Genomic DNA, 19107 nt, shown 5'->3' on the forward strand with positions numbered 1-19107 from the left:
CGTGGCCCACCAGTCCAGGAACCGGCGGCCGTGGGGCACATCGGAGTCTGCCTGCAAGGCTATACCCCAAGCTAGCAGGTGAGCTGTCTCTTCCACTGCGGGGTGAACTCCCAGGACACCGAAAACACTTGTCCAGGCAGAAGCCTGCAGGCCGGCATCCACGGAGTCCCCGCAGGAGCCCAAGGTGGAGACAACGTCCCTCGGCGGGGGAAAGACTGGCCGCACTTGGTCCGTCCACACAGCAGGACGGTGTCTGGCCACAGAGAAGGGAGGAACTCAGATGCTCGTGACCCCGGTAGACTGATCCGCACTCGACACTTGGGGGAAATAAGCCAATGTGAGGGACACGCGCTGTGTCCGGGGCAGGCCAGTCCCGAGGGGCAACGGCGGGGGCTGGGGAGAGGGCGTGGGCCCCCGGCGCCCCTGGAGGGAAGGTGGGAGGCCCTCACGCTGACCGCGGTGACGGGACCACGTGGGCCACCTACCTCGTGCCGTGGCATTGCACAGTTGGAAGCAGGTAACCTTGTGGCACGTAGATTATATACGAGGAAAGGGAAATAAAAGTGATTCTTTTTTTTTTTTTAATTGGAGTTCAATTTGTCAACAGACAGCATACCACCCAGTGCTCATCCCATCAAAAAGTGATTCTTTAAGAAAACAAATAGTGCATGAAGAGGGAAGAAGAAATGCTGAAGAAACGGGCGCTTTTTATTTTATTTTTTTTAAGATTTTATTTATTTATTCAGAGAGACACAGAGAGAGAGAGAGAGGCAGAGACACAGGCAGAGGGAGAAGCAGGCTCCTCGCAGGGAGCCCGACATGGGACTTGATCCCGGGACCCCAGGGTCACAACCTAGGCTGAAGGCAGATGCTCAACCCCTGAGCCACCCAGGGCCCTGAAATGAGAGCTTCTGCAAGGGAGGTGGAGGCACGTCCGTCCCCCTGCTCGGAGCTTCCTGGCGGGCAGGGTGGGTCTTAGGAGGCTCACAGAGGGCGGGGTGGGGGCAGCCTCCGCAGACGGCTTGGGGCTCGTCACCCCGGGACCCTGGCCCCTCCCTGACTACGGTTTGTGCAATGGGCTTAGAGCTTGTTGGTGCCTGGATGGGGAGACCCTGGAACCCCCGGTCTGCAGGTGGCCAGCCAGGTCCACAGAAGTGCCCGGCCCTCAGGTTCGAGCCCCGTGTCCACAGTCCCGAGGCCAGCGCCCCTTGGAAGCCTCCTAAGATGTGCCAGCGTGGGGCACAGACCCGGCCCCCTGGGTGTGGATGGAGCTCCCCGGCAGCCTGCGTCTTGCTTGATTTTTTTTCCGGAAACTCCTGCCCTGGGTTCTGCTGGGTCGCCCACGTGAGCCCCGTGTCATCCCGGGTCCTCAGGGCAGAGGGGTGGCCGGGGAGAGGAGAAGGAGGAGGGGCCGTCACCGAGGATGCAGGGTCTCCAGAAGCCAGGAAAGGCAGGAAGCAGGGTCCCCCCGGGGCCTCCAGAAGGAGCCAGCACGGCCCACACCTTGACCTTGGACCCAGGAGGCCTGCGTCGCACCTCTGACCTGCGGACTGCCCCAGAGGAACATGTCGCTGTCTCAGGACACCAGGCTTTGGAAACGAATGTGCCCTCGTCCCCCACGCCCCACGGGGACGGGTCCAAGCCGGCCGGGTGCCACAGGGGACGGGCGGGAACATGCATGGCCCCACCCCAGTGCTGCACAAACCCACTGTGGTGGGAGGCCGTGCCCTGTAGGCTCCCCTGGATGGACAGCTGGCTCGGACGGGGCCTGTTCAGTGTGGCCCGAGGCCGGGGGGCCGCCTTGGGGGTCCTGGGGTCCTGCCGTCACCAACACCATCCTGAGACCCATAGACAGGGGCTGTAGCCGCCTGAGCCTCGTCACACGCAGACCCCACCTTGCAGGGACAGCTTGCCCACTCGGGTTTTGTGGACAAAACCCAGGAGGGGGCCCAGGCTGCTGCTGCAGTGAGACCAGAGCCGGGAATAGGAGCTGAGGGGCCCACGCAGGTGAGGTCCCAGGGCGCTAGGACCACAACCACACCCGTGTCAGCAAGGGTCTGGCTTGCGGGCATCTAGACCCCTGGCTGGGGTCCTGCCCCCCACCCTGCCACCTGCAGGAAGCCCAGCGGGGAGCTCTCCTGGGGGTGGGGGTCCCCGAGTGTCCAGGGCCAGCCCCATCCCTCTCTGTCACCCCGGAGCTCTCCAGGGTCCCAGGGCGGAGAGGGCATTGAAGCTGCCCGGAGCTGGAGCGGGCCCAGGGCTCACACGTGTGAGCCACCCCAAGCCACGTGCACGCACACCCACATGCATGCCCGGCAGCGGACGCCCCTGCGTTGTGACCACGGTGAGGGCGTGTGGCCGGACAGGAAGCCACGTTGGTGGGCGCCCGAGGCCATGGGGCCGTGGACAGAACTCGGGGCTGTGGACGGGACTCAGAGCCGAAGCCCTCGCTCCCCACCCTGCACAGACACCGGCTGCCTTCTGGGGCTGCTGAGTCCCCAGCAGCTGCTCAGCTATCAGATCGCTGTGGGCAGTAGACGGATGCTGCTCGGGGACATGGCGGCTGCCGAGAGCCTGGACAGCCATCCCCCCTCCTCCCCGTTCCTCTGGACGTGGCCCCCCCAGATGTGCCCCGGACGACCCCCCACCTGCCTGTGACGGGCTCCTGGGTGTGCATTAGATGGGGGGACGTGCGTGCGGCCCCGAAGCAGACCCATGGAGGTCCTTGGGTGGCTGCAGGACCTCAGAGGGGGGCCCTCCCTCCTGACAGGCCGGAGCCCCCACCCTGGTGCAATGGGGGACAGCCCTCCAACATCGAAAGCCTGCAGCCAGAAATCTTTCAAAGCAGACCTGAAGCTCAAAATCGGGTGCATTTTGAAGAAAGCTCGGTGTCCAGTAGCACAGGTCTCGAAGCGCAGCAAGCGCTGACCCCGTGGTGTGGGCTCTGAGGCTCCTTGGGCACCTGCTGCACCCCCAGCGCTATGCGGTCGGCTCAGCGGCTTCAGCGGAGGGATGGCGCATCCCTGCTGCCCCGGAGCTGCGATCCCACGGGAGGACGTGGGCTGGCGGGATCGGAGACACCCCTGGCCATCCTACCTGAGGCTGGAGGACGGAGTCAGGCCCTGGCCACACGGACACGAGGCCCAGTCACAGCCTCCGGCTCCTTCCCCGAGTCCCCCTCCGGCGCCCACATCCCCACGTGCAGCTCTCACCAGCTTCTCTGTCCACCCAGGACAGCCACACGAGGGACAGGACATGCTGGGATGAGGGGTGGAGGCAGCCAGGGAGCCCCCAGTGGAGGTCCGACTGGAGGCTTGTGGCCACCGGCCCAGAGCGGCAAGGATGGCCGGCGAGAACGGCAGCCGTGGAGACGGATGCGGGTCAGGGTCCGAACTGCAGCAGCTTGTGCTCCCCGAGCTCTGGAGGCCAGAAGGTCTAAACCCAGGGCCAGCGGGGCTCCGGTGTCCTGAGCAGATGGCCGCCACTTGGCCTCTGTCCTCCGTCCCCTCGGGCCATGCCCCCTGTGCTCAGGACGGAGCCTGCTCACTGCCCCAGTGCCCCTGGGACCCTCGTCTCCAGAACCAGGCTGGGGGTGCTGGGCTGGTGCCGTCTCCCTCAATGCCCGGGGACCAGTGAGGCCGTGAGCCCTCCCCCGCAGAGGATGGGGGTCTGCTGCCCTCGGAGGGGGCTCCAGGGAACCACAGGCCTTGCAGAGCCCTTGGAACTGCCCGCAGCCTGCACGCCCATCCCCACCGCGTGCGGTGCCTGCCTGGCCCCCCGCACCTCGCGTTCACGGGCCTCTCTGCCCCATGGACACCCCTGCACACTGGGTTGCCTGGAGAAGGGGAGCGGACGTGTTCCTTCAACACCGCGCGGCCGCACACCTGTCGGCCTCCCAGTGCCGCGGCCCGGCCCTCGCCGGCTCTGACCAGCCGCTGCCCCTCGGCCCCAGGGCTGCCCACCGCCCACAGGCCCCGAAGACCCGGCTGTGCCCCCGAGCCCACCGCTCTGGGTGTCCACACCTGGGCACTGCGCTGGTGCCCCACATGCACGCCCCCCGTTACCTCATGTGGAAATAGTCCCCACGGAGGTCACGAGGTCATCCCGGGTCAGGATTGTGTCCTTACAGGAAGGCGCCCTCTGTAATGGGGGAAGGCTCCTGGCCACTGTCCTCAGCCACCTGGTTTGTGTGCGATGACTACGGAGGTCCCGGGATGCTGACATGACCCCTGCGTTAACGCCCCGTGCCCCGGGTGAGGTGGCTGCCCTGGGTGACAGGAAGTGGGGGCCGGGCTGCAGTCCCTGCTGAGAGTCTACCGGCTCAGGGGGAGGTGTTGGACGGAGACCCTGCGGAAGCACTGTCCCCCGCCCCCCGGGGCCACGGGGAAGGATGCAGGCTTCCGTCAGGCCCAGGGTGGGGGGTGCGGAGCCTCTGAGAGGGGTTTGCCCCCCGGCTTTGTGCTCGGGCCAGAGGGGTGTCCCCGGGCCAGGCTCTGGTTACTGGCCTGGCAGCGCTGCCCGCAGTGTCTGTCCTGCCGGCGTCCACACCGTCCTCCCCCTGCTGGGCGCCCCGAGGGTTATTTCAGGCGCCTGGTAGAGACTCAACCATCTGGCCAGACGGGGCATGGCCCCTGTCCCCCGGGCCTCCTGCCCACCCCGTGGCCCTGCCAGCCTCGATGACTCACGCCGTGTGGGGCCGCTGGCCGCGGGCAGGGCAGCCCCCAAGGGCTCTGCTCCCCCAGCCCCTGCCGGGGGCCCTTGAGCCAGCTGCCCTACAGAGAGCAGGACAGGCCTGGCCTGGGGGAGCCACTGCAGCACCACAGCAGCACCCCCAACCCCCACTGAGCGTCTTGGCAGGTCTGCTCCCCGCTGGGCGCTGGGTGTGAGGCCCCCTGGAGGCCGGGGTCCATGCAGCGGCTCGGCCACCCCGCCTGCTGGCTCCCCAAGCCCAGGCTTCTGCCCCAGGTGCCATGCACATCCCCCGCTGGGAGGAGGAGCACACGGCATGGCCGCCCGCAGGCCTCCAGGGCTCCCAACTCCCAAGGTCCGTGCCACCTGCCCTGGGCTAGGCTCTCAAAGCCCCCTTATGACTGGTGACTGAGCAGAGGCCCGGGGAGCATGGGGAGCCCACCACCCTCCAGGACAGCCCCAGGTGGCAGCTCCTGTGTGGACAGGGACAGGGGCGGCCAGTCGCATCCCGCCCGGGGAGGTGGCCTCTCCTGCCACAGGGTCCTGTGTCCCTCAGGTGGGGGCGGATTCACATCGGGGGTCCCAGAACCAGGCCCGGCAGGTAGGCCAGGTGCCCCCCTACAGCCCTAGCCCCTCCCACCGCATGCATCTGACGACCCTCAGGGTGACCCGAGACCAAGTAGGGCCCCACCCTTCATGCTGAGCACCAGTGCCCCCAGCCCCGTCCCCGATGAGGGGCGGAGGCAGGTCAGCGGGGCCCATTGGGCAGAGGGTAGAGCACGGACCCCCCAGGCTCACCTGCCCTCCCTCCCCCACATCGTCTTCCAAAAATTCAAACCAGCACAGAATCAAGAGAATAAAGGCATCCATGCGCATTTCAACGGGCGAGGCCTGTCCGAGCCTCTGATTCACCAGTTACTGGAAAGTGAGTTTTACAAACAGTTTCTGTGAAGGGCCTGTTGGCGGGAGTCTGTCCACAAGCAACTGGGGGCTCCTATGAGCTGGGCCCCCCGCCTGGGGGCTCCTGCAAGGGTGCTCTGGGTCGCGGGCCGCCCCAGGCAGGAGCCGCAGTAAACCCCGGGGAGGGATCTGCTTAACCTCTGCCCCCGAGGCAGTAAGTGAGCCGGCCTGGTGCTCTGAGCTGTTTTTATGACACTTGGCAGGGCCGCCGAGGGGACAGGATCAGGGTGGGCTCTCGGCCCCTCTCGGAGAGACTCTGGGGCCTCCCGGGTCAGCAGCAAACCTATGCATTCATTCATTCATTCACTCATTCGTTCAGTCACCGCTGACTTCCCTTTCTAGGCAGGGGTGTTTGCTGCTGGACTGGACCAGGAAAGATTCGGTCCCCGGCCCCCGGCCCCCAGCCCTGCCCACCCTGACACCGTCGTCCGCAGGGAGATGATGGTGACTGGGGAGCCTAGTAACACGCCCAGCTCCAGGCCCTCCGAAATCAGGAGTGGCTGAAGGAAGATGGCAGGAACAGAGAAAAGTTGCCTCACTTCAAGCCATCCCACCAAGCATGGGCCACAACCAGAGAGTGAGCCCTCCGTCTCCAGAGGTAAGCAAGGACAAGCTGTTGGATTCAGGATGCCCAGGGAGCCGCATGAGCCGGGCCAACCCGGGGCATCTCCAGCGATGCCCCCACCCACTGCTCTGAGGTCGCATGTTCCCCGGGCCTGGGTCTGCGGCCTCTGGCCAGAGCCTGCTTCCTCCTCCCGGCAAAGGTTGGGAAGGAGGTGGGGGGCTGGGAGCCTGGACCGACAGGCATCCACACTGAGGGCCCAGTGCCCCCGTCCCCCTGGGGCTGTAACACTGACTCCTCAGCTGCAGACACGATGGGGCCTGGACACCCCCTCCCAGAGAGGGCCGGTCCAGCTCGCGCCCTGCAAAGGGTAGGGGACCCAAAGGGCCGAGCCTCAGGGAAATTCTCCCCCTTGCAGGGGTGGCAGGGGTGCAAGGGTACGCGCAGGTCGGCCGCCTGAGTGTGTGCCCAGCCCAGGGCCCGGAGCCCCAGGTCGCCAGCACGTGCCCTCCGCCGAGGGGGCTCCGGCGCCACCTTTGCTCTGCATCAATATTGACCAATTCCCACGTGGGCAGGGGGCCCGGCGGCCACAGGGGCATCCAGGGCGGCTCACATAGGCCCCCCGCGCCCCCGCCCCTGCTAGGGTTGTGGCCATGAGCCACCCGGAGCCCGCCAGGGGTGCTTCCCTATGCTAGGGAGAAATAACTCGGCCCCTTTTTCCATGAAATGTCCATTCACAGCCTCTGGATGGGACAGGAGCCCGGGCTGTGAGGCTCAGTGCTGCGGCCTGGCGGGCAGGCAGCCCCAGGCGGAGGAGCAGGCCCGGCGCCCTGGCCCCAGCGCTCGCCTCGCAGGGGGCACACTGCATGGTCTCCGGCAGAGGCGTGGTCCAGGGGAGGGTGGGTGGTGAGCCCCCCGCTGTGTGCGTGCATGCTGTGCTCGGGGCAGGGGGTGGCCTGAGCCCCGATGGGCAGGTCCCTGGGGAGGGGCTGCTGGGGACCCGTTGAGGAGCCAGAAGTTTCTGGAACCCCTCCCGGAGCATGGCCATGGGATGCCTTAAGGCGTGCTGCCCTGGACCTGCAAGTGTCTTAATCAAGTACTTGGTGGCTTCCGTCTGCTCAGACGGGGGGGGGGGGGGGGGGGGGGGGGGGGGGGGGGGGTGTTGTCGTGACGACCGTGCAGGCTGGAAGCCAGCGTGCGAGGTGCGGGGTGCAGGTGGGCAGGGCCGGCTCCACATGTCCCCACGGGCACCTCCGCGACCTCCTAGAGATGCAGTCCCAGGGTGGCGGCCACCCTAATGACCTCACTGTACCTCCATCACCCCTCGAAGGCCCATTCTGAGGAGCTGGGGGTTAGGACTTCAACGTGGGGACTTGGGGGACACGCCCAGCCCATACGAGCGTCTGCATCCCACGGCCACCCCTGTGATGTGGGGCAATAATCACGCCCGGGGGCTCAGAGTTGGCAGTTGGCCACACCCCCAGGTCCACTACCCCTTGACCCCGGCCCCCAGGCCCACGACAGGGTGTGTAGCGGGGGGCACCATGCTCTGACCACCAGGAGGCACCAAGAGGCTCACTTGCTGTCTGGGACATGACCTCCTGCCCGCGGGGACCCCAGGGGACAGGTGGGACGCAGGGTCCTGGTGACGATGGGATGCGAGATCATTTGCAACAGACTCTCCACCCCACAGGGGTCCTGGTGTCGAGCTGCTCTGCGCCTCTGCTTCCCCACCTGCGGGGGGCTCAGCTGAGTGCCCACCTGGAGGCCGCAGCGCCAGGGCCACTGCCTGAGCACGGAGTCCTTTCTGTGCCGGCTGTCATCCCTGACAGCAGGGTCACGGACCCGGAGATCACACCAGGGAGCAACGGCGCACAGAGGGCGAGTAGCCCCCCCCCAGAGGCGGCCCTCGAGGGCCCAGGGCCTGAGCCCTCCTCCGCAAGGGGCTGCCCAGTGCCTGCCCGGCCCCCGGCCCCACATGCTCACCCGGGCAACGCTGGGGCGGCCCAGGGCTCTGGGGAGGCCTCCCCACGCCCCCTGCGCGTCCACCAGCCTTGGGGACATGACTGGGTGGTGGCTGCCGGATACTGAGGCCTGAGGGCTGAGGAATGATGAGAAGGGGGATTGACTACGTGGGTGGACTGTGGGGGGGCGGCGTTGGTTCGCATAGCATGCAGGTGCCGCTGTCTGGGGTACGTGGGGCGCATGGGACTCTGGGCAACCCGCGGGCACTCAGCCCCTTCGGGGGCCACATCTGGGCTCCCAACTCTGCCACCGGCGGCACTTCCTGCAAAACCAGCAAAATTTTGTCAGGGCCTGTCCCTTCCTCGCACAGTGGTGTGTGACTGTGGGGGGAGGCGTGAGCCCCTGAGCCGGGGGGGTGAGGATGGGGGTGTCTGGGTGCTCACCAGGTCTGTGCTCGGCCCTGGAGGCTGGGGTGCGAGGGGAGTGGGAGCTCCAGATCCACTTCGGGGCCTCGCTCCAGTCGCAGTGCTCGCCCCGGGCAGGGTCCCCGGGGTGCTGGCCTGGCTGCCGCCCCTGCCCCCCCAGAGGCCACCTACCCTCCCGCCACCTGGTGCCGGCTCCTCTCCCTGCGCCCTGACACGCTTCAGCCCCCGGGCCCCACCTGCCAGGCTCTGACAAGGGCTTCCATTCGTCCAAACCCAAAGCTGCCCCCCCAGACCCAGGAGGGCCGAGCCTGCAGCCGCCGCTTGGCCGAGGGAAGCTCTGAGCTTCAGCCTGTCTCTGTTTTGGCCGAAGGCTGCTTCCCGCCCGCTGGGGCCCAAGGGACCCCGCGTTGGCCGCTGGCTTTCTGGGAAAGGTCAGATTTGTCTTTAAGTGGCCACAGTGCAAATGGCCTGGATGAGTCACCCCGAACCTGAGTCACCCTGGCTGCTGCGAATCTATTTTAATTCACTTTCTTGGGGATCCTTGGGTGGCGCTGCCTTCAGCCCAGGGCCTGACCCTGGAGTCCCGAGATCGAGTCTCACGTCGGGCTCCCTGCATGGGGCCTCCTTCTCCCTCTGCCTGTGTCTCTGCCTCTGTCTCTCTCTATGTCTCTCATGAATAAATAAAATCTTTAAAAAAATTCACTTTCTTCATTGAGGTGCGCTTGGCCGCCTTACAGTGGGTGACTCCGGGGCACTTAGGACTTGCACCATGTGTGTGACCCCGGGACTTTCTCATCCCCCACATGGATTGAGGCCCTGCCCCCTTCATCAGTCACCCTCCCTCACCACCACCACCCCCTCCCTGCAGTCGTGGATCTGCTTTCTGACTCTGGACTGGCCTGTTCCGGACATTTCCTGGAAGTGCAGTCACACGACGTGCAGCCTTGGTGGTGGCCTCTCTCCCCAGTGTTGAGTTTCCGAGGTCCCTCTGCACGCGGGGGCAGGTGTCACCGCCTCACCCTGTCCTGAGCAGGTGTGGCCAAGTCTGGGTTGCTGCTACGGTGATGGGCCGTCACCCTGCGCTCCCGCCACCCTGAGCGAGCCCTGCCCGGCCTCCGTGCTCACTGGGCCACCCTGGAGGCGTCACTGGGAAGACAAGGCGCAGGGCTATCAAGGTCGATTTGGTCTCACGGAGTGTAGACAGCCCGAGTGTGGATGCCGAGGTCCTGGGGGGCGGGGTCAGCTCTGGGGCTCACAGGGACCTCCTGTCCTCGGCTGTGGTCCTTCCCTCTGAGGACAGCACCTCACCCTGGGACAGCAGGCTGAGCCGGGGGTGGGGTCCCACCGCGGAATCCCTCGGGCCATCCCAGGTAAGCACGGAGGTGTGCGGGCCGGGTATGCCACTGTGTCCCCACCCGTCTCTGCTGTCCCTCCCCGCCCCCTCTCCTTCCACTTCCAGCTGATTTTCCCGCTGGCATTCCAGGGAAAATCAAATCCTCCCGGGGAGACACGGCATCTGTCCAAACGAGTTTTCTGAGTCTGGTTTAAAACACCCTGGGAAGCTCCAGGAGAGAAAATGTGGTTTTGATTTCACGGAGCGGGCGCGGACCCCTGAAGTCAGCCCGCGCCGGAGAGCCCGCTCCTCAGAGGCTCCCCCGGCGCAGCCCGCGCCGGAGAGCCCGCTCCTCAGAGGCTCCCCCGGCGCAGCGCGGCCCGGAGCTGGCAGACGCCTGGCCTCTCCTGCGCCCCGGGGCTCCCATCCGAGGGCACAGCTCTCTCTGAGGCCAGGGCCCGGGGGAGCTCAGAGCCAGCCATCAGGCACGGGTGGACACTTGAGGTCGAGCTGGGGTGCAGAAAGCATTGATCCACGGGCTGCCCTGGCCGTTCCAGCGCCCCGTGGCCTGGGTGGCGGTGTCGGGGTTCCCTGCTGCCTGGGACCGCCCGGAGCGGTGCGTGGGAGGGCTCCAGGGCAGGCCCTGGAGGGACGTGCGTCCTCATGTGCACCTGGCCTCGTCTCTTGCCTCGTCTGAGGTCACAGGTGTGGGTCATGTGCTGTGGTTGGGGATCCTAAACCCTCAGGGAGAACCATGGAGAGGCGTCCCCCGCAGTCCCAGGCCAGCCTCCCAGGTCTGGGGTCATGGGAAAGGGCCCCCCTGCTCCGAGGGGTCCCCGGAGGTCTCTATCCATTCCTCCCCCGCCTTGCGCACCCATCTGGCCTCCTGGGAACAGCAAATGCCCTGAGGCTCAAGCCTGCTGGCCTCCCTCTCCCCTGAGCCCTGAAGGGGCCGTCCTGGGCCCGGGCCCTCTCCCAGGCTCCCTGCCTGCCCCACTGCTCTGCCGTCACCCGCGGGCACCAGCACAGCCCTGGCGGGGGGCACTCGGACCTCTGATGTGCCAGGTGCGGCGCTCCCTGGACGCCCACCAAGAGCCAGCCCCTGCCGTGATGGGCCCCCGCGTGGCCCCGTCCGCCTGCTTCCAAGCTCCCAGGGCCCAAGGGCAGGGTCTCTGGCAACAGTGGGCCGGGTGGGTGGCGGGGCCGCTGGGCACAGGCGTCCTTCGCGTCATGGCCACCCCAGCCTCCGAGCCAGCACCAGCCCTCGTTGTCACTCTGCTTCTTTACCTCTGGCTGCAGGGGGGTGGGAGGGGACAGCATCTTAATCCCCTTCGCCAGGTGGAGCTGACCCCCAGGCCGCCCCACCCGGGACCTCCTTCCCTGCTGGCTCGCTCGCCCTCTGAGGGCCCCAGTCAGGCAGCGCACGGGTGCCTGTGTCTCAGGCGGGTAAACCGAGTCTGCAGCCAGCGGGGGCCGCAGAAGCTGCCTGGGACTGGGGTCCCTCCACTGTCCGACGCGGCGTTTGGGAGCCGAGGGGGCATCTTGCAGACCCGAGCTTAGAGCTTCGGGAACGCAAACGAGAGGATGATATGTGGTTGGGGACTCTCGGGGGCTTCATGCAAACGAGCCTCCGCTCGGGCTGTTTTGTAACGAAGCAGGGAGCAGCCTCGCCCACACTCCGGATCCGCCGCACCCGCCGCCGCCCACGGGCCCTGCGGAATTAGCTCGCAAATGGGAGGAACAGGTGACGGGCGCCCGCTCTGGGGACGCTCTGGGGACGTCAGCCCTCCGATCTCACTCCCGAGGTGTGCGAAGCAGGAGGCGGGGGCGAGGGCCCTGAGACCCCGTTGCAAATTAAGATGTACTCTGTCTCCCTTCCAAAGGCGCAGAGCTGGCTGCGTCCCTGCTCCGCGAGAAAATGACTTTCCTGCCAGATGGGAGCAGGACGCCCACCTCCCCACAGCCCCTGCGGCATGGCAGCACCGGCTGATCCCACCCTGCGCATTCCTGAGGTGGTGGCAGCCGGCCTGGGGGCGGGAGGGCGGGAGGGGCTGGGGGAGGAAACGCGCCAGCCAGCGCTTCCTGCGTGGTTGCCTGGTGGTCCTGCAGCTCCTGCCGGGCTGGCGGTCATGGTGGCAGGGGTGCAGCCAGCGTTGGTGTCCAGTGCTTCCCCACCCCCCGCCCGAACTGTGCCAGCTGGACCAGCTCCCAAGGGGGCCTGCGGGTCCTTCTGGGGCGTGGGGCTGGCCTGAGCATCCCAGGGTGCCCACTGCCCTCCCGGGGGTGCACCTGCAGTCAGGAGCTTCCCAGCAGCCTTAGGACCAGCCCAGAATGCTCCCCCTGCGGCATGGCCGGTGTGCTCCTGCAGGCTGGTGCGCCCGTGGGACCAGCGGGGACACAGACCAGCTGACGTGACAAGGGCCCTTCTACTTCCCAGAGACCCCAGTGCTGCTCAGAGGGCAGACGGGTACGGGGGTCCTTGCTCCTGGGCAGAGCCCAGCCCATCCCATGTCCTTCCCAGGGATGGGCCCGGGGTCCCAGCGGTGGGGTGACTGTGGGACAGACCTGTCAGGCCGTGTCCCCTCATGTGTGAAATAGAGGAAGACGGGCGCCAGCCCAGCATGCCTCTGTGCCTTGCTGAGAGCACACTGGCTGAGGAGCCGGAGGGGACGCCCTCCTCCCGGGCACAGCGTCCACCCCTCCTGCACACCCGTCTGCCCCCAGCCCTGCTGGGGTGCTCGGGGCCCTTGATGAGTAGACGGCCCCCTGGTCCCGAGGGAGCATCAGCCACCTGGCACTTAGATTTCCTCTTTTTAGCCACGCTCTGGGGGGACACTTCCTCTCCCCGGGGTTCGGGGCACCAGTGAGTGGGCTCCATCCTCCTGTCCCCTCCTCTCCCTCAGTGGAGGAGAAGGCTCCAGATGCCCAAGAATGAACACAGAGGAACATTCTGGAGCGTGGAGACCCCCAAGCCTGGGGAGACACATCTAGGATGTGCCTTTCCATGGGGCAGGTCAGTGTAACCCTGGATGGACTTGGGAAGAAGTCTCCCAGAAATGCTCTTCTCACTGCTCTGCCTTTAAAAAAAAATCAATACCAAACAAACCCCTGCTGCTACTTTGCATAGATGGAACCTTGCAGAACGTCCGTCCCCTGTCAGCGGCGGGAGCTCGGGCGGGCCTCCCCTCCTTCTCGCCATCCAGTTGGATCCCCCCAATGTGTGAGAGATCATAACTCATTTATTTACTTGAAGGGTGTGGGGAAGCTCCTGGTCGGCAGCCTACAAAGAACGTTCTAGTCTAACGGAGCACAGGAGTGTGCACTGTGGCCGGGCGTGCACACGCCTGGGAGGGGATTTGCCGCTCATCGGTTACTGGCCTGTGGGCTTTCCGTGGGACTGTGGTTTGAAATCGTCTGAAGGACGAGCCCTTGGCCCACGTCTTCTCGGCTCCTCGTGTGCTGCCCCCCACTCCCCCTGCTCTGGCGACCCCGCGGAGCCGCGTCTGGTGCGGGAGTGTTGGGCACACCTCAGGGTCTTGCTCACGCGGCAAACACTCCCTGAGCGTCCGGCTGTGTCCAGTATGACTTAGGTGCGGGGTGACACTCACGCAGTCATGGCGCAGTCACCCTGTTGAGCTCAGGAGGCTGCCCATGTTGGGATAGGCCTGCCCTCCACCCCCTGCTCCCCACCCACACTGCAGCCAGGCGTGAGCAGTGTGGAAGTTTCCACGCCTGTTTACTAGGGTGACCACCCTCTGGGACACATGACTTCCAGTGCTAAAATGGGAAATGCCCAGGAAAACTCGGGCGAGTTGGGCATCCTATGGCTCACCAAGCCCTGGGAGGGGCCAGGCTGGGTCCCCGTCCAGCAGCCCCACCTGCCTGGGGCATGGCTCCACCTCCACTTGGTGTGGCCACTCACTCCAGGCCAGAGAGGAGAGAGCTCCCCGGCACTGAGTGAAAGAGCAGAGGATGAAGCTGGTTACCGAGACCTGCTCTGGACCAGGGCTGAGCTCACAGGCCCCTGCGTGGGGATGAGACTGTAGAACACCTCAGGGGATGCAGCTCTCCCGGGAAGTCTCCCTCTCCGCCTGTGCAGCAGCCTGGGCCCCTGTGCAGGTGCCTGCAGTCCCCTGCATTTGTCCTAGAGGACCCTTTACTGCTGAGCCGAGGGGACGCAGAGCCAGATCAGTCTCCTTCTTTAAAGCCCAGTATCTGCTGCATGATGGTCACTGGATGAGTGGACAGATGGATAGATGGACAGATGGGTGGATGGATGGATGGATGGATGGATGGATGGACGGACAGATGGGTGGATGGACAGATAGATGGATGGGTGGATGGATGGATGGGTGGATGGATGGATGGATGGACGGATGGATGGATGGACAGATGGGTGGATGGATGGGTGGACAGATGGACAGATAGACCGATGGAAGATGGATGGGTAGATGGATGGACAGATGGATGGATGGATGAATGGGTGGATGGATGGATAGCAAGAAGGATGGATGGATGGATGGATGCACAGATGAATGGATGGATGATGATAGGTGATGGGTAGAAAGAAGAATGGATGGTAGGAAGGATGGATAGAAGAACAGATGAATGGGGCAGCCCGAGTGGTTCAGCGGTTTAGCGCCACCTTCATCCCAGGGTGTGATCCTGGAGACCCAGGATCAAGTCCCACATCGGGCTCCCTGCATGGAGCCTGCTCCTCCCTCTGCCTGTGTCTCTGCCTCTCTCTCTCTCTCTCTCTCTCTCTCTCTCTCTCTCACTCATGAATAAATAAAATCTTAAAAGAAAAAGAACAGATGAATAGAAAAAAGGATGGGCGGATGGATGATGGATGGATGGACAACAGGTTGCCTGGCTGGCAGGCCAGCCCCTTGCTGAGACGTGAGCCTCATCACTTTAGCTCAACAGCAATGTTGGGTGACGTGTGTTGAGTGGCTGCTTCTAACCAAATCCTATACTGAGCACAGGCTCACATGCATCCCCCGTGTTCCCAAGAACCGTCTCTGGGGAGGTGGCCATTGTCCTTGTCATTTTACAGATGGACTGCTGAGGCCAGAGAGGCCCGTCAGCTGTGCGAGGCCATGCACCCTGGGAAGCCCAAGCTGCAGATGCCAGGCACCATGCCTCAGGGTAAACTTGGACCCTGCCTCCATCCTCTCCCTATTTGGGAAAAGGCAGAATAGCTGTGTTCCTAGAGCCAGAGTCACCCAGGTCCTCGGCCACCTCATCCCTCCCACAAGAGCAACCAAGTTCCTAAGGGGACTTGAGTGGCCCCAGGAAGCGCGGAGAAGGGGAAGCTCCTCCCTCCCTGCAGGGGCGATGCCCAGGGTGCCATGGCCCGCCTTAGGCTCTCACACATTTGAGGGGGGCACACACTCAACCATCAGACAGTGAGTTGCAAAGACACCGACAGTGCTTCCCAGGGGTTCCTGGATGCCTGCCACCTGGGGGACACTTGTAACCTGCAAACAGGTGTGGCCTCTGCTCCATGCAGCGTGACTTGGGGTGGAGTCCCCCACACCCAGCAGCAGCCAGCACTCGCCCTCGGTCCGTGGGACAGGCCGTCCTCTGGTCTCAGCGGCCCCGGGAACAGCCCTGGGGTGCAGCCTCACGCCATCCCCATCTGCTCCCTGCAGAATGTCACAACGGCCAAAGGAGAGGGCACGGCCTGCAGAGATGTGCTAAGGCTCGGCAGCTGTCCAGCTGTACCTCTGTCCCCTGACGTCCAGCCAGGGAAGGGCTGTTGACTGTCTGACCAACATTGCTTTCTCCCCGATGTCTTCGTCACCCCTGGGGCAGGGGAGACCCCTACCACAGGCCACAGCCACAGGGGCATCGGACGTGCTGCAAAGCTGCAGGAAACCAGGGGGAAGATTCGGCCAGTTTTTGACCCCCCCCCCAGGGCTGCGGGTCACAGGGTCAGGAGCCGTGGGCAGTGGGACCCCCGATGAACTCCCACTTCACAGACTCTCCACTCTTGCCCTCCCAGCCCCCCAAGGAGCTCATTTTTTCTGGGTGGGAGAGCCAGATCTGTGGGTGGCACTTTTTCCCCGTGACGTCTGAATAACCATGACAGCAGCAAAGGGTGGCAGAGCCGGGCTCCGGGAAGAGCTTCTGGGTCTCCCCCTCTTTCCTCTCCGCCCCCCACCCCTGCCTTCGGTATGTCTCGTCTCACAGTGGGGGGAGCACTGCTGTGCCAGCCTCCATCCCCCGCACCCCACCCCGGGCCAGGAAGTAGCGTCCAGGGGCCAGAGCACCCATCCCAGAGTCCCTTCACATCCAAATATTTACTGCTGTGTCTGCACACGAAAATTAATACACCCGTTCTGTCTGCGGTTCCCACTGCCCGCTTTGCCACTGGGGATCCGGCCAGACCCGCCCGGCTGCGATGCCAGCGCCCACAAAGCCCGCACAGAGGCCGGCTGGCCGCGCATACAAAGCACCCGGCCCGGCCATTATCATTCCGGAGCCGAAATCCACTGCGGCGCGCATCTCATCGGTCATTCAGCAGCCCTTAATGACTTGTCAGTTCCTTGCCCTGCCATTTTCTGTCTAATTAATTCTTTTATTGTGCACCGGATAAAGAAAGACAAAGGCCTCCCCGGCAATAATGATTCATTAAAATGCAGCGCCTTCGCCGGGCTCTTGGCCCCGCACCAGCCCGGCTGCTCTGCCCGCTGCAGGCCCCACCGTCGCACTCCCACCGGGCCGTGCGCCCCTTAACCCTTTGCAGCCCCGCGGGCCGGCCCATGGCTGCACCCCTGCACCCGCCGACTCAGGCCTCAGGCCTCAGGCCTCAAGCCTCAGGCCTCAGGCTGGCGGGGAGGCTCCCGCTGCTCCAGGAAGAAGCCCCTCTGGACTCAGTCCCAAACCCGGGGGGTGGCCCGCACCTTCCCACGGGGGCCTCAGCACCCCGCCCCTGTCCCCACACCCCACACCCCAAGGCCGGGCTGTGGGGGCGGCAGGTAGGCTGGCCGCAGGTCACTGGGAGGGGGAGGAGCAGAGCTCCAGGGCCCTGGGGACAAGTCTGCCAGCGGGTACCTGTCACGTGCCCCGTCACGTGCGCTGAGCCAGGTGACTCCTCAGAGCACCTTGGTGAGGCCATCGCCGACCCAGGGTCATGGGAGGAAACTGAGGCACACAGGTCACCAGTGAGCAGCAGATCTTCCGGCCCCTGGCGGGGACGCCCGGTGCAGAGGCCGGGACAGGTGCCCCCGCCCCCCAGCTCCTAGTGAACCTTCTCTACCTGGTTCACGGTCTGTTTTCTTGCCGACAAACCCACCGTCCTGTGCTGACGAGCAAACCCAAGTGTCGTGTGATCAGAGGTAGCGACGCGCCAATCGTCGCCCTGAGGCATCCGTGTGGAGCCCCGGGCACAGCCAGGTCGGATCTCACTGCGCCCCCCTACTCTGGCACCACCCGGGGACTCATCCCCATCTTGCGGTGGGAGAGCCCAGGTGCCGACAGGGACAGCAGGAGAAGGGAAATCCCTGGCAGCCTGGCTCCCACTCAGCACCAGGACGGTCCCCACGGGAGGGCAGGCCCATGTCCCGGGTGTGACCCCCCTGTCAGCTACTTCCCTTCTCAGCTTTTCTCCTCGGGAGCCCCGGGCCTCCGCGGCCCCATCGGACAGGGGATGGTCTGCCCACCCGCTCCCTCCAGGACCCAGGAACCCCACGAGCAGGCAGGCTTGGGCCAGAGCAACACCCAGAAGCAGGAGGCACCTGATTCATGTTTCGGAGACACAGACAGAACCGTGATCCTCCACTTCCTCCCCGACCTCCTCTTCTTAGGGAGGCAGTGAGGGGGCTGGGGTGGGTCCCTGCAGGCCCCCAGCACGCCCTGCCAGGAGGCCATACCTCCTCGCATGCAGGGGCTGGCTCAGCCCCCAAAGTGTCTTTGGGGCGGGGCTGGGGCCACAGAGCCAGCTTTGGGGGGCAGGGGCCTGAGAGGCAGCAGGGCGAGGCCGGCAGGGAGAGCAGAGGCCCCGACCAGGGAGCAGCATTTGGGGCAGTTGCAGGTGCAGGTCTCCTTCCCTTGGGAACGATTCTGCGCCATGTGCCCCATGGCCCATCTCCCTTGTCTTGGGAGCGGGGGCCCCTCACCCACTGCAGGGGTGGGATCCCGCACCCCTGGCTCCCTGGCTCTGAGACGGGGCTCCAGTCAGCACAGGTTTTCCTTGAAGCCTGGTGAACAATGTCGTAGGCAGGCCGTCCACCCAGGGTGGGGAGCACACATCTAGCATCCGGTGGCAGTCAGTCACCACCCACAGACACGTTACCAGCCCCAAGGTCCAGCCCTCCACCCTGGTCAGCCGGAGCTGAGCCCGTGAAGGTCTTCTGTCCAGGGCCGGCCTGGAGGCCCAGGGCCAGACAGTGGGGAGGAAACACTGGAGTCCGTGCAGCAGGCCACATCCCTGAGTCTGCAACACCTGCGCCGGGTGCCGTCCCCCACAGCTGGCTGTGTGGCCGTGGAGCCTGCCTCCGGGACAGGCCGCTGAGCGGGCCGGGGCCCCTCCCAGGCAGCTGCTCAGAGCATGCGGGCCCTCCCCGAGCTCACAGCCGCCCCAGCCGGGGACCCACACCCCAGCACAGGATCCACTCCTGAAAGCTGATATCGTCCCAGGAAGGGTGGTTGTGTGCAGAGCCAGAGGGGCTTTCCCAATCTACCCCGGCAGGTCCGGGCTATAAACACTGTTTCCCCTTTGTCTCTGAATAGGGCGCTCTGTTCAGCTGAGATCACAGGCAGTGCGCCGTGCTCTGGGGAAGGAAATGAAAAATGAGGAACTCTTCCTAGCAGCGCGTCCCCAGGATGGGCCCGTGGAATGCTCTCGGCGAGAACGGAGCTCTGGATGCGCTTGGGCAGCCGCCCCCTTGGACTTGGGCAAGGTGGGGCGAGGCCAGCCCTGTGAAGAGTGTTGTCTGCTGGGAGCTCACTGGAAAAACCCTCACAAGCCTGAGGACCAGGGCCGGCCAGCCCAGGGACCCCTCCCAGCTGCCCTGCCCCCCTGGGGGGTGCACCCTGGACCCTCCTCACGGCGTCACTAGGGAACTGGGCCTTGGGGAGCGGAGGCCCAGGACTCGCAGGGCCCGTGGCCGTGGGCTCAGCCTCCAGTGCCTGGGAATGTTCTGACTGGGAGGCCAGCAGCCCGGCCC

General features: G+C 65.2%; 1 protein-coding gene across 1 annotated transcript; it reads right to left on the reverse strand.

Annotated features, from left to right (window-relative positions):
* Positions 1 to 872: 872 nt before the first annotated feature.
* Positions 873 to 16703, reverse strand: LOC121487108. The gene is made up of 10 exons (XM_041748551.1): positions 16610 to 16703; positions 11931 to 12054; positions 11559 to 11646; positions 11024 to 11227; positions 6064 to 6149; positions 3784 to 4008; positions 3308 to 3419; positions 2851 to 3092; positions 1706 to 1838; positions 873 to 1550 (listed from the first exon to the last, which is right to left on the reverse strand). Exons 1-10 carry the CDS (start codon positions 16701 to 16703, stop codon positions 873 to 875), a joined length of 1986 nt encoding a protein of 661 aa, XP_041604485.1.
* Positions 16704 to 19107: the final 2404 nt, after the last annotated feature.

The sequence above is a fragment of the Vulpes lagopus genome, chromosome 3, assembly GCF_018345385.1.
Source record: "Vulpes lagopus strain Blue_001 chromosome 3, ASM1834538v1, whole genome shotgun sequence".
NCBI lineage: Eukaryota > Metazoa > Chordata > Mammalia > Carnivora > Canidae > Vulpes > Vulpes lagopus.

Excerpts from the sequence above, each read along its gene's own strand:
- LOC121487108 (XM_041748551.1), bottom strand. The coding sequence starts at position 16,703 with ATGGGCCGGCCCGCGGGGCTGCAAAGGGTTAAGGGGCGCACGGCCCGG. Across the intron at positions 11,228-11,558 it reads AACAGCCCGAGCGGAGGCTC|CCAGAGGTAAAGAAGCAGAG; the intron begins GTTTGCATGAAG and ends ACCCCCCTGCAG. Across the intron at positions 1,839-2,850 it reads CACCCGATTTTGAGCTTCAG|GATGGTGTTGGTGACGGCAG; the intron begins GTCTGCTTTGAA and ends TATGGGTCTCAG.